Source organism: Chiloscyllium plagiosum, unplaced genomic scaffold (genome assembly GCF_037043375.1).
Source record: "Chiloscyllium plagiosum isolate Xiang-an unplaced genomic scaffold, Cpla_swu_hap1 HiC_scaffold_11, whole genome shotgun sequence".
Classification (NCBI taxonomy): Eukaryota; Metazoa; Chordata; class Chondrichthyes; order Orectolobiformes; family Hemiscylliidae; genus Chiloscyllium; species Chiloscyllium plagiosum.
Window position 1 is genome coordinate 58,610,315 of NW_028270149.1, and position 13,132 is coordinate 58,623,446.

The following is a 13,132-nucleotide window of genomic DNA, read 5'->3' on the forward strand; positions in this document are numbered from 1 at the left end:
GTTTAATTTTTTACTCAATCTGTTCAGAGATGATACATCTTTGGAGCAGGTAGAACTTGAACCTGTACCTCTAGGCTCAGAGGTAGGGACACTACTATTACATCACAAAAGCTGTGCAAAACAGCTGAGTTTAATTTATGTATCAGAAATGGATTACTTAATGTCTGAATTGAAAGAATTAATGGTGAGTGTTTTATTTTTCCCTAGGGCTTCATATAATTTTCACTCCGGATGAAGTGGATTTTATACAAAATCTTGTGTTTTATGTTGAAGTGGCTTATAAAGTTGCAGTGAGTACCCAGATATTCTGCGTTTCTTATTTAACCTTACAATGTCATGGGAAAAGATAACCACAATTATCTTAAATCTTATAGGACAAATTTAAAGATGACGTTGAGTAGCTATTCTCTGCTTTTTTTAAATATATGTTTACTTTTATAAAAATTTTGACACAAGATATATGTCACTGCTAGGCATTAAAATAATTTTATTTTCCAGGGTTCCTGAGATTTTCTTGAGGGCTACCTCTCGAATTTTGGAGGATGCTTTTTGGTTTTCAAAGGCTCCTTTTTCATTCTGATCAACTAATTTATAAGATGGTAGTAATAATACCTTCTGTGTTTGTCTTGACAAATGGTATTTGGACTTACACTGAAGCGGAATTAGAATTCATCAATTCTAATTGTTATCAACCTTCCATTAACCTTCTTCTCATCTTGCAAGGAAATATTAATTTTCCCGACACCACAGCATTTAAACTGGCACAAGACAACAGGTGCAAGGTAACAACAAAAGTTCAAAATAACTGATACTATATTTTAAAAAAACTACTTGTGCAAACTGGTGAGAGTGCAGCTAATACTTATGCACAAATGAAACATTTAACCGATTACAACGTCTTACGCTGCAAATCAAATCTCAATCTTTTCAAGATTTCGATTCTCACCTTTAGCTGAATATTCTTTTACTGACAGATTTAAAGTGGTCCTTTCTCCTTCGTAGTCTCTTCCCAACCTGAACGGCAGCTGTCAACTTCTCTCTGCAGACTCCTTCCTACACCTCATCATACATCTTACAGACTCCGTTTCTGTCACCCCCTTTTTTTTCCCCTCCCCCAGCCATTTCTTGCAGCCTTCCTCTTCCACATCAACTTTGTTGCCTCTCTCCCCTGTGCACCCCCCACCCAACATTTCCTCTCTTTTACCCTTCCACTTATCCATCTTGCAACATCTCCTTCAAATTCACTGGCAGACACTCATCACAGCAAAACGTGGTGCCCTTCTGGCCTATGACACTGCAGTTACTGGAGAAGGATTCCCTTGGCAAATCTCCCACTTTACTTTCCTAACTGCTGGTGGCTCCTTCAGTCATAATAGTAAGCCTATCAGCAGCAAGAATAGGAGTGAAGCAACCTGTAATTGGAGGTGTAGCTCCTCTCCAAGTCTAATTATCTAAGTCTAAGTAACTTGTCTTGCATTGGTCATGCTCATGGTTGGGTTTTCTCAGGTATTTTCTGAGGGCTTTCAGGGGCAAATTTCCCTTTGTTCCTAATGAGTGCTGTTCACTGCAGTTTGTACAATGCAGCAATGTATGGGTTCACATTCACAGTTCCACGAGCATATATTTTGCCTCCAAGTGAAGTGAGAGAAGGGGGTTTTCCCTACTTTGGGAACAGTGGAAGAGAAACTTCAATATTGTTGCAATGTTTTACACACTTAAAATGAGCCGCATCTAAATCTGTGGGGATTTTTCTATTGCCTCCCAGTTTAGTTGTATGCTGGAAATGTGCTATGACATACTCAAAATTGAAATATAATCAGTTTAGGCTCTCCTTTTCTCCAAAGGGAATTACAGTGTTTGGCCCATCTGGTGATTATTAAACTTGTTACTCACATTTCCTTTTTCATTTGGCAGGATTATGGCATGTGGGAACGTGGTGACAAGACAAATAAAGGAATTCCAGAACTGAATGCCAGTTCTGTAGGTATAGCCAAAGTAAGTATTGAATTTAAAAATACTTGAGAGTAAAGTGGCAAAGTAGTGTGACTGGATGTTCCAGTGTGTTGACATGCCTTGGAACTTGGACTTGAATCTGACCCAAGCTTCTGGAATGAAAGTCACCTTCCTTCGTTTGTTGCAAGGATTCAATGTGACACATAGTACAGCCAAGTTCTTTGTGTGCACACATTCTCACTATCTGTTTACACTATCTGTCCAGTTTTTAAAAGCCTGTTAATTGGGATGGAAGGGAATAGAATGCTTTGCTATTCTTGAGTTTGGGACAAGTATTGCACTAAAATACAAACTACAGTGAGTATTATGGCAAATATTTAAGTCCAGTGAGTTCTGTAACAGTTATATATCTCACCTAAGGCACAGAAACTCAAAGGGAAAGGTAAATCAACTGTGGCTAGTAAAATAAGTTAAAGATAGAAGCATTAAAAATAGAAGCAAGAGTAAGCTGCTCCATCAAGCCTGCTCTGCCATTTAACATCATGGTTAATCCTTAATCTCAACATCATACTTCCACCCTCTCCTCATACCCCTCAACATCTTTATAGTGTCTGGAAATCTGCCCACTTTTTAAATGTATTCTAAGCCTTTCTGTGGTAGATAACTCCAAAGGTTCATCACCCTGGATTAAGAGGTTTCCCTTAATCTCTGTCCATAATGGCTTAGCCAGTATCATGTGATAGTGGATAAAAGCAAATTACTGCGGATGCTGGAATCTGAAACCAAAAGAGAAAATGCTGTAAAATCTCAGCAGGTCTGGCAGCATGCTGAGATTTGGCAGCATGCTGAGATTTTCCAGCATTTTCTCTTTTGATATCATGTGATAGTGACCTTGCTCCCAGACGGAGAAATGTCATCCCTGAATTCAGCTTGTCCAGCCCTGTTAGAATTCCATATTTCAATGACTTGCCCTCTTATTCTAAATTGACTCGATTTCTCCTTAGTATGGCGCTCTTGCCATTCCCAGGAATCAGTCTGGTGAATTTTTGCTGCACTTCCTCTATGGTGTGTATATCATTCCTTTATTAAATAGACTTATTCTGCACACAGTACTCTAGATGTGGTCTCTCCAAACTTCTTTACAGCTGAAGTAAGACTATAAGCATAAAAACACAACAGCTTTCTCAAATTTAAACAAAAATCTTACTTTAAGCAAGGCCTGAAACAAAAACTGATTTTTCTTACCACAGGCAGCTCTTGAAGCACTTGATGAATTGAACCTCTTTGGTGCTAATGGAGGCCCCAAATCAGTTATCCACGTTCTAGCAGATGAAGTACAGCTCTGTGATGTAAGATCTAAACAAAGATGGTGAAATTCAACTTGTGTTGTGACTGCAATGTATTCTGGCAAAACTTTAATATACTTAGTCGAATTGTAGTCATATTAATGTATGCAGGTTTAGCCCTGCATCTCAAGTTTTGTATATGTCATATCTGAAGTGCTTGAAGCATATACATTAGCTTAAATTTACAGCCATCTGCCTAAACACTGAATGTTTAAATTGTTTTTTACCATTGAGGTAGAAACCTAAACTGTTAAAATTATCTACTTTTGTGATCCATTGTGAGCTATACTAGGGGAAAAATTTTATATTAGAATATACAATTAATACAAAATATTATTAACTATCAAATATTTTATAAACAACTTTGCTGTGCTTACATATACAGAGGAACATCGATTATCCGAACGAGATGGGCGGGCAGTATTTCTTTCGGATAATTGATTATTTGGTTAATTAACTCAATGCCTCTCCTCTGGGGCTCAGAGTTTCCTGAAGTTTCCTTTTTCCTCGCTCTGCCTGCCTTGCTCCCTCTCTCTCTCTCAGGGTTTATTTCTGAGCAGGCAGACACACCTGTGTAAAGGACCTGCAACATTGCTGAAGCCCCCCCGCCCCCACAATCAGTTCAATGGGATTGACACAGTGAGTACTTGCTAATTCTTCTCCGCATTCAGGAGACTTGGCAGCAGCACACCAATGTGAGCCCCCAATCCGCCGCTGTTCACCCAATAACCCTGTCCAATCCCCCCTCCGCCGTCCGACCCAGCTGCCCCGCGCGTGCGCGCACACACACACACAACCTTTTACCGGAACGTTTCGGTACAGGACAATGTTGGAGAAATTATCTGGGGAAGGGGGGTTTAGGGTACACCTCTGTGCAGAACTCCAGGGAAAGAGGAGGGAGAGAGGGCGGGCGGTTAGTCATTTGGAGGCAGTGCCTGGGCTCCCGTCAATGTCCAGGACTGTTCTCGGCAGCATTTCAGTAAGCCGAATTCATTTTTAATCATTGTAAACAAAAGACGCGATCAGTGTTGGAAACATCTCTTTGATGTAATGTTTCTATTGGGACCTTGAGAACTCCTTTGGATAATCCGAAATTTGGATAATTAATATTCAGATTATTGAGGTTCCTCTGTATATAACTTCTATATATTTAGCATGTAGGTAACATGCATTGCTAGCTAATATGACCATTGGCGTGCATTTTCTGATGGCCAGATAATCAGTTTTAAAAATTGAATGGTAGTTATGTTTGAGGACCATGCAGATTCCAGAGCATAGCAGACTCCATAACAAACTGTTTCTTGTACCTCAGCCAGTTTTTTTATCCTATACTGTACAATTCATTTCAATAATTCTAACTTTGCTCACAAGCCTATTGTTTAGCACTTCACAAAGTGCCTTTTGTAAGTCCATGTAGACAACATAAGTCAGAGGGTAATGCTTTTAGAGTCATAGAGATGTACAACATGGAAACGGACTCTTTGGTCAAAGTTATCCATGCTGACCAGATATCCTAACCTAATCTAGTTCCATTTGCCAGAACTTGGCCCATATCCCTTTAAACCCTTCCTATTCAGATACCCATCCAGATGGCTTTTAAATGTTGTAATTGTACCAGCCTCCACTGCTTCCTTTGACAGCTCATTCCATACACGCACCACCCTCTGCGTGAAAAAGTTGCCCATTAGGTCCCTTTTAATTTTTCCCCTCTTACCCTGAACCTATGCCCTCTAGTTCTGGATTCCCCCAACCCAGGGAGAATTTACTTACCCTATCGATGTTTTCAAATTAACCTGCTCTGCAATGTAATTACACACCTCTGGAACAGATGGGATATAAACCTGGGCCTCCTTGTACAGAGGAAGGGATGTTACCACTGCATCATAGGAGTCTCTTTTGAAGTGATTTTAGTTTACCTTGAATATTGCAACCATGTCATAAAATCAACCAAACGCATACGACTAGAGTAAAGGATTAGATGTTCAGGTGTTAGTTATTGCAGGCTGTGCAAAGAGAAGAATTATTCTACATAATGACTGCTTCAATAAGAAATAATGATTCATTGCAAAAAGGGAGAAAAAATTCTTTCCACAAATATTCATGATTAGACAAGAGTGGTTAAGGAGAAAGAATAAATGAAGAATGCACACATTTAACAAATAGTTATGGGAATCAGGAATCCAACAAAGTGAAAACAAAATGAAAGATTTGGATCATAAATAATGTACTTTTGAGTTAACTTTGATAAAATGAGAGTAAAGAAAATAAAGAAAGAGCAAGCAATTATGCTGCATAATTGCTAACTTCAGGATATCCTGCAACCAATTAAAAGCCATTATAATGCTAATTGCACATATCAAGGCCCTAAAGATATCACTTAAAACCAACCAGATAATCCTTTTGTTGATGTTGTTTAAGGGTAAGCTTTGGCTGGAATCTTAGGTAGAACTCCACTGCTCATCTTCAAATAGCATTAGTCCTTTTACCTTCATCTGGTGGTCAGAGGGATTGTTAGTTTAAATATTGTTTGAAAGATAGAACTTCAACACTGTAGGCCTCCCTCAATACAGCAATGAGGTTTCATCTAAGATTGCTCTAAGTGAGACTTGAGGCAACAACATTCTTACATTGAGGTGGAAGTGCTATCACTGAGCCAAAGTATATAAAGCTACATTATTAGCTTCAGATCTTTATGTCAATGCCAGTAAGATTTTTAATATTTTCCTTGACTCAGTTATGAGTCATATTACTTCCACTATGAAAGTGTTATTCATCGCTATAAGTGTATAGCTGTTTGATTTAAAGTGTGGTAGGACCCAGGTGTTAATTGCATATTGTGTACCTGGGATCACATTGAGCAATGATATGGTTGTTATGCATTTCTATGCATAAAATAATTGTATTGGTTTTGCTGATGAAAATATATGTGCATTTTATTTCAGTCTATTCTACATTCAATGTTACCTAGGGCATCAACATCCAAAGAGATAGATGCTGGTCTTCTCTCAGTCATCTCCTACCCAGCTTTTGCAGTAGAGAATATTGATTTGGTAGAGTTAACTAAACAAGAGATCATTACAAAACTACAGGTAAATCTTTTTCCCAACTTGCTTTTCCCTTGAGTTAAGACAAACTTAATGCTGAGATACAATTCAAAGCATGCATCTTTCTGATGACAATCTACTTGGCCATTCTTCTGTATTCATGAAAGTTAGTATCAATGTAACAAGTGATTGAGGTACATTTCAACTTGATGTAATATTTTCTCTTGCACTCTCATTGAAGTATTAGTGTTAGTAATGTTGACCAGGGAGTTTCCTAGGTAAATGTACTCTCACCATCTTGACCCAAATTGGCTAAAGCATTCTAGAATAGAGATTGATTCTGAGAGATTCTGATAAGTGAAACAACCTTGAATTCATCGGCATTTTTATACTCAGGCTACAGTTGCACTCAATGGGATAATTTATTTTTGGAGCCAAAATTATGCAATTAAGATCTTCACATTTACTCTGCTTTCTAGGAGTAGTTCTGACATTAGGATTGGAAAGTGGAAGAACCAGGTGGGGGCATTGTAGTGATGAGGAAATGTAAACCCAATCAAGTAAAGAGATGACAATTGCAAGACTGCAAAGTAAAGCCTTACCATGGCTAAATAGAATGACATAAATTATTCACAAAGCAGGTGTAATGATTCGAACCAACTGGATCTTGTTGAATACGAGATCCTTGAAAGGTATTGTTAACCTGGGTCAATCAGGAAAGCCATGGCTAACTGATAAAACCAGGAGTTTTATTTGGAGGATTGTGATGTGGTTTACTTTGTTGATTCTGTGTATTGCTTATCCTGTTGATTATAGGGGGATTTAAGGTGTTTGTTTTCAGGGCCCCGTTTCTCTTTTTTTGACTGACTGTTAACTGTTAGTGTGTCGCATGTTTGTCAATTTGTATAAAGTTGAATTAAAAAAAAACCTCCTCAGTTCAGGCAACTGACTCCACGCTGGCTGATCACAACCAGTGTACTGGGTACAGGTAAATAAAGGAATGACTCGGTAACAGGATACTGGCCTCTGTGCAGTTATTTTAGTGGTGACAGGAGAAAACAGTAGACACCTGAAGAACATTTGCTTGCACCAGGCATCTTGGAGTTGGGGTAAGCATTTCTGGCATCAGACCTTTATTTGGGGAGCTTCACATTTTTGATCTTGCTATCGAAGACTGGGCCCAGTGTGTGGAGAGAATGTGATTTTTTTCCATGTAAATGACATTGCAGCAGATGAAAAGCAATGAGTAATCCTTCTGACTGTTTGCAAACCTGTGGCATTTTTGGTTATAAGTGGATTAACTTTCCCAGAGGAACCAGACACTCGAATCTTCCAAGAGTTGGTTAAGGAATATTATGGAAAGTTCATATGTAACCTGGTCTCCATCTTTGCACCCTTACATCTGCTATTGCAAAAAGCGTCAGCCTTGGAAGTGGTCGCATAGCCAAAAAATAGCCTTTAGGGAAGTGAAAACATAGCTATCGTCATCTAAGGTGTTGGCCCACTATAGTTCAAAATGAATGGTCGTGCTGACATGTGATGCCTCCCCATATGGTATCTGGGTAGTGTGGCTCACCAGTGGCCCAACAGAGAGAAACACCCGATAGTGTATGCTTCCTGGACTTTGGCTGATGCCAAATGCAAATATACCCCGATAGAGAAGGTCGTCATTGGTGTGAGGAAGTCCTGCCAATACGTTTATGGATTGGAATTTGTCATAGTAACAGATAACTCCGCTGCTAGGGCTACTGAAGGAAGACCAGGCAGTGCTGCCCAAAGCTTCTGGTATAGTTCCGTGTTGGCCCCTTGTTCTCAGCGCATACAAGTACAAGTTAGAACACCGTCCAGGAAGCCAAGTGGCTAAAGCAGACGCCTTGAGATGCCCCCAACTTGTAGAATCTCCACCCGGTGGTTCGTCCCCTGGAAAAGTCCGTTTTGGTTTTAAACTTCCTGGATACCCTTCCAATCACCGTTGACAACATCCAATTCTGGACACAAAAAGATCCTGCCCTAGTAAAACTAAAACAGCTGGTAGTACTGGGGGAAGCAGAAGCAGAAGCAGAAGCAGAAGCCAAGACTGAAACCTTCCTGGACCTGGTGAGACAAGATCACCATAGAGCACGGCATATTTCTGTGGGGAGACAAAAGTTGCCACCTGCAGTGCCCCCAGATATGGGAGTGCTTGGGTAAACCCTGCACTCTGTTGCAGTTCGACTATGCCAGTCCTTTCATATGCTCAATGTTCCTGGTCATTGTGGAAGCCTGTTAAAATGGTTGGATATGTATAAAGTTCGTTCAGCAAACCCAGGGATGATTGAAAAACTGCGAGCATTGTTCGCGATACATGGTCTCCCAGAAGTATTGGTTGCAGACAATGGGATGTCATTTACCAGCAGGGATTTGAATATTTCTGAAGTCAACTGATTTTCTGAGCATTAGGACAGCGCCACACCATCCATTCGACCAGTGGTCTAGCAGAAAGAGTGCTCCAAATGTTGAAGGCTTAGAAAAGCAGCGTACAGTGTCAATTGATATCAAACTGTCCCTGGTTCCTGTTCAGTTATAGGATCACCCTTCATGCAACAACAGGGATAGCTGCAACCGAGTTGCTGATGGGTGTAGACTCTGCAGTAGTTTTTAAACCTAATCTTCCCAGACCTGGGGATTGAGGTGGGGTGGGGGGGAGGGGCAGGTATAGAAGAGTGAAATGGCAGTGGGGAATGTCAATGCCGGCTACATGCCTCTCCTAAGTGAGAGAGGCAATTTAATTCAAGGGACCAAGTTTGGTGCTGAAGCCATGGAAATGGCCTTGTGTGCGTACGAGATGAAGTTGACATGAGGTCAGGTCCCATGACTTAAAGTTTGGGTAGGTGAGGCAGTCCTGAACAAATGTCTGATCACCTGAAGGCCATTAGCTCGCAAACGGGGCAGGAGCAAAACATAACCGGCCCCTCAGAGCAGCCAGAAGGCCTGGCATAAACCGTAGATTTTCCCCCTCTGTCTAGTGTCAAGGAAACTTCAGAGACCAAGATGGATGCAGCCTTGATATCATTGCTGCCAGAGAAAGAGGAGGGAACTCTCCCACGACCTTCTGGATGCATGAGACAGGCTATGATCTAGTACACGCTGACCGAGTTAGAGGAACTGGACCTGAGGTGAAAATGTTTCAAGAAAAGCGCCAAGAGCAAGAACAAACCTACACCTGTGGACTTGGGTCAGGGGAGTGATGTAATGATTGGAACCAGCTGGATCTTGTTGACCACAAGATCCTTCATTGGCCTAGGTTAACAACCCCAGTCAGGAAAGCCCTGGCTGACCAATATAACCAGAGGATTTACAATCTTCTCAGTTCAGGGGACTGACTCTGATCAGGCTGGTTACAGCCAGTGTATTGTGCACAAGTAAATTAAAGGTGACTTGGTGACAGGTTATTGGCCTCTATACAGTTGTTTCAGCAGACAATTGTGACCAAGTTACAGTGCATTTGGTTTCTATAAATCTGAGTATTTTGGGAAAGCACAGTATTCCAATTAACTGCTGAAGGTTCTCCATGGCTGAACTATTCTGGACATAGCAATGATTAATGCCATAAGCCCCAGTTTCAACAACGGCTTGCAAACCTCAAATTACAAAAACATTTCACACTGCAAAACCTCTTTCAAACTACATTTCAGATTTGCTCAAGTTTACCATTAATTCAGAGGGTGAATGTACTGTTTTACAGACTGCTGATTAACACATTATAGGAAACTGTAAGAACTGCTTTCCCAACTTCCTTTGTGAATTGTATATGATACCAGGGAATTAACAGTAGCTGTGGTTTATCAGGATATGAGAAGAACCTCTGTATCCTCACACAGAATTAAATGCATATTAAGCAGGATTGAGGTAAACTGCTTTGTCTCTATTTAACTGTACTACTTATTTAATTAGGTAACATTTATTGTTTAGCTGATTATTTTGTGCAGGTTAACTAGTCTATCAGGTTTATTAATTTAACAAGTATTGTAAGTTAGACCTTGATCTGAGTTTGACATGCCTCCCTGGCGTAGGGACAAAAATAAAACCACAAGTCCACCTACAATCCTGTGGTGTCACATCTTGAATTTTTTTCTTTACTTTGAAGTTCTGACTTCTGCTTTGGCTCTGAACTTTTTTTCTCTGGCTGCTGAATCTCATGTTTATTCTCTTTCTCACTCCAGCTTTCTATCTTGTATTGTTGCTCTTGCTATCCATATTAAGATGAACCATTTCTATATAGAGTGGGAATGGATTGATAAACTGCTGGTCTTGATGTAATATGTACTCATTGATGTTGTTAACTTTAGGTTATGGGGGCAGTTCAAAATTATGAACCAATTACTGGAATACTGTTGATACTGAAATTTACAGAAAAGCAATTGCATTAAATAAGAAATGAAAATAGTTATGAAAATTATGATATTCAAAGGGAGGTTGAGCGATGCAGTTGACGGCAGGGACAGTTTGATTGTCAGCATTAGTTTCTTGCATCTAACCGTTTTTGTACCCTTGTGTATTGCATCAGGGTCGTTATGGTTGTTGCCGGTTTCTTAGAGATGGCTACAGAACTCCAAAAGAGGTATAGTGCTTTTCTTTGAATTATTCTAACGCTATTTATTTCTTTCTTATTCACACCAAGTTATCTGCACAGTGATTCATGTTCATACATATTAAAATGTGAATATATTGGTCAGAATTTTGTTACCAACAGGGAAGTTACACTCGCCACTGACCTCAAAGAAAGCTATACACAAACATTCAGCGGTCTCTGTGATGTCAATTTTCCTCTTCTGATCAAATGAAATAAATTTATGTCCTTTAGTTTATGTAAGTTCATGTATATTTAACATCAAATCAATGGGATCTTCAGGTACCAACAACAGTGATGTCTACAAGCAGAGTAAGCCACATTACAGAATTCTCTCTGACTCTAAATGAGGAAGTTGAATGCCTTGGTTACCTTCTTTATATCAATTTTACAAAGAACAGAAGACTAAGGCATACACAAATGTTTCATTACTTAATTCACTTAAATTTTATTTTTAAATTTAAGTTTTTTTTACCTTAATGAAAATATTTGACATTACATATATATAAAATATGCATGTAATGTCATAGAAGATGTAGAATAATTCGGTTATTCAGTCACTCTTATTCACTTGCCATTTTACAGTTGTACATTTTTCCTTGTTTTTATTATCTTACTACACTGACACCCACACAACAATATAGAAAATTGCCCAGATATGTCCTGTGCACAAAAAGAAGGACCAATCTACTCCAGTCAATTACCAAACCATCAACCTACTCTCAGTTGGTCAATAAGACTGACAACAGAGCTGTTCCACAGCATTTGCTTACCAGTAACTTCCTGTTGATGCTGACTTTAGGTTCCAGCAGGGCCAGTCAGCTCCTGACCTTGTTACAGCCTTGGTTCAAACATGGTCACAAGACCTGGCCTGCAGATGTAAGATGAGATTGATGTCAAGTGCAGTCAGTCAAGACCACATTTTGACAGTGTGGAGGAGGCCTAGTAAAACTATAGTCAATTGAAATCTGGGAAAACTCTCCACTAGTTCAAGTCATACTAAGCATGGTTGTGGTTGTTGCAAGTTAGACATTTGAGCTCCAGGACATCTCTGTAGGTGTTCCTCAGGGTAGTGTCCTAGCCCAGCTATCTTCGTGTGATTCATCAATGACCTTCTCTCCATCACCCAGTGAGTGGGGGTGTCCACTGATGATTGCACAAAGCGACACAATTCATGACTTTCCAGATACTGAAGCAGTCCAACTCCAAATCAGTAAGGCCTGAACAACACTTTTTAATCTCAGTTAAAAAGTGTGGTGCTGGAAAAGCACAGCTGGTCAGACAGCATCCTAGGAGCAGGAGAGCATCAATGTCAACTGTCCTGCTTCTTGGATGCTGCCTGACCGGCTGTGCTTTTCTAACACCACACTTTTTGACTCTGATCTCCAGTGTCTGCAGTCCTTACTTTCTCCCAGTACTTTGGTCTGAAAACTGGCAAATGACATTTGTGTCACAAAAGTGGCAGACGATGACTTTGAGCCATCACCCCTCCATGTTCAATAGCATTGCCAGTGCTGAATTCCTCACTATAAGCATTCTAAGGGTACCAGAAACTAAGTTTGTCCACCATCTACATTACACTAATACAGATTCTAATGCACCCATCTCCAACACGCAAGCTTTACACAATCCAACACACTGCAGCTGGCTTGATTGATACCTCATCCATAGATATTCAATCCCTCCTCCACTGACACTCAGTAGCAGCAGTGTGTACGATCCACAAGACGCACTGCAAAAAATTACCAAGGTTCCGCAGACAGTGTCTTCCAAACCTATGATTGCTGTCCTTTACATTTTAGATGGTAGATACATGGGAAACAACCATGTGCAAATTCTCCTTTAAGCCACTCAAAGTCCAGTCTTAGACATGTCTCATCATTCCTTCAGTTTCATCGGGTCAAAAGGCTGGAACTACCTGAGCAATGGCATTGTGGGGCACCTACAGCATATAAACGGCAGAGGTTCACGAAGGCAGCTCAATGCTTCCTTCTCAAGGGCAGTGAGGGATGGGCAATAAGCGCTAGCTCAGACAGCAATGCCCACATCCCACAAATAATTTTTAAAAACCTTATGGTTAAATTATAAAATATATAATGATTGGAGCATGTATTTCTCTGCTGTATTAGCTGAGATGGTGTCATTTGCAAAATTGAGGCATGAGTGCACCACTGTAATGG

The 13,132-nt window shown here is 40.1% G+C and overlaps 1 protein-coding gene across 10 annotated transcripts in view; it reads left to right on the top strand.

Moving 5' to 3' along the window:
• phka1a (phosphorylase kinase, alpha 1a (muscle)) overlaps positions 1–13,132 on the top strand; it is a 140,087-nt gene that overhangs the window by 18,467 nt on the left and 108,488 nt on the right. For 9 of the 10 annotated variants that reach the window (XM_043704548.2, XM_043704547.2, XM_043704549.2 and 6 more), the window contains 5 exons: positions 208–290; positions 1,915–1,995; positions 3,204–3,302; positions 6,242–6,388; positions 10,890–10,943. In XM_043704548.2, coding sequence (XP_043560483.2) covers positions 208–290; positions 1,915–1,995; positions 3,204–3,302; positions 6,242–6,388; positions 10,890–10,943 — 464 coding nt within the window. Of the gene's footprint in view, positions 1–207; positions 291–1,914; positions 1,996–3,203; positions 3,303–6,241; positions 6,389–10,889; positions 10,944–13,132 lie in introns of those variants that run through there. The other variant, XM_043704557.2, reaches the window with a different exon arrangement.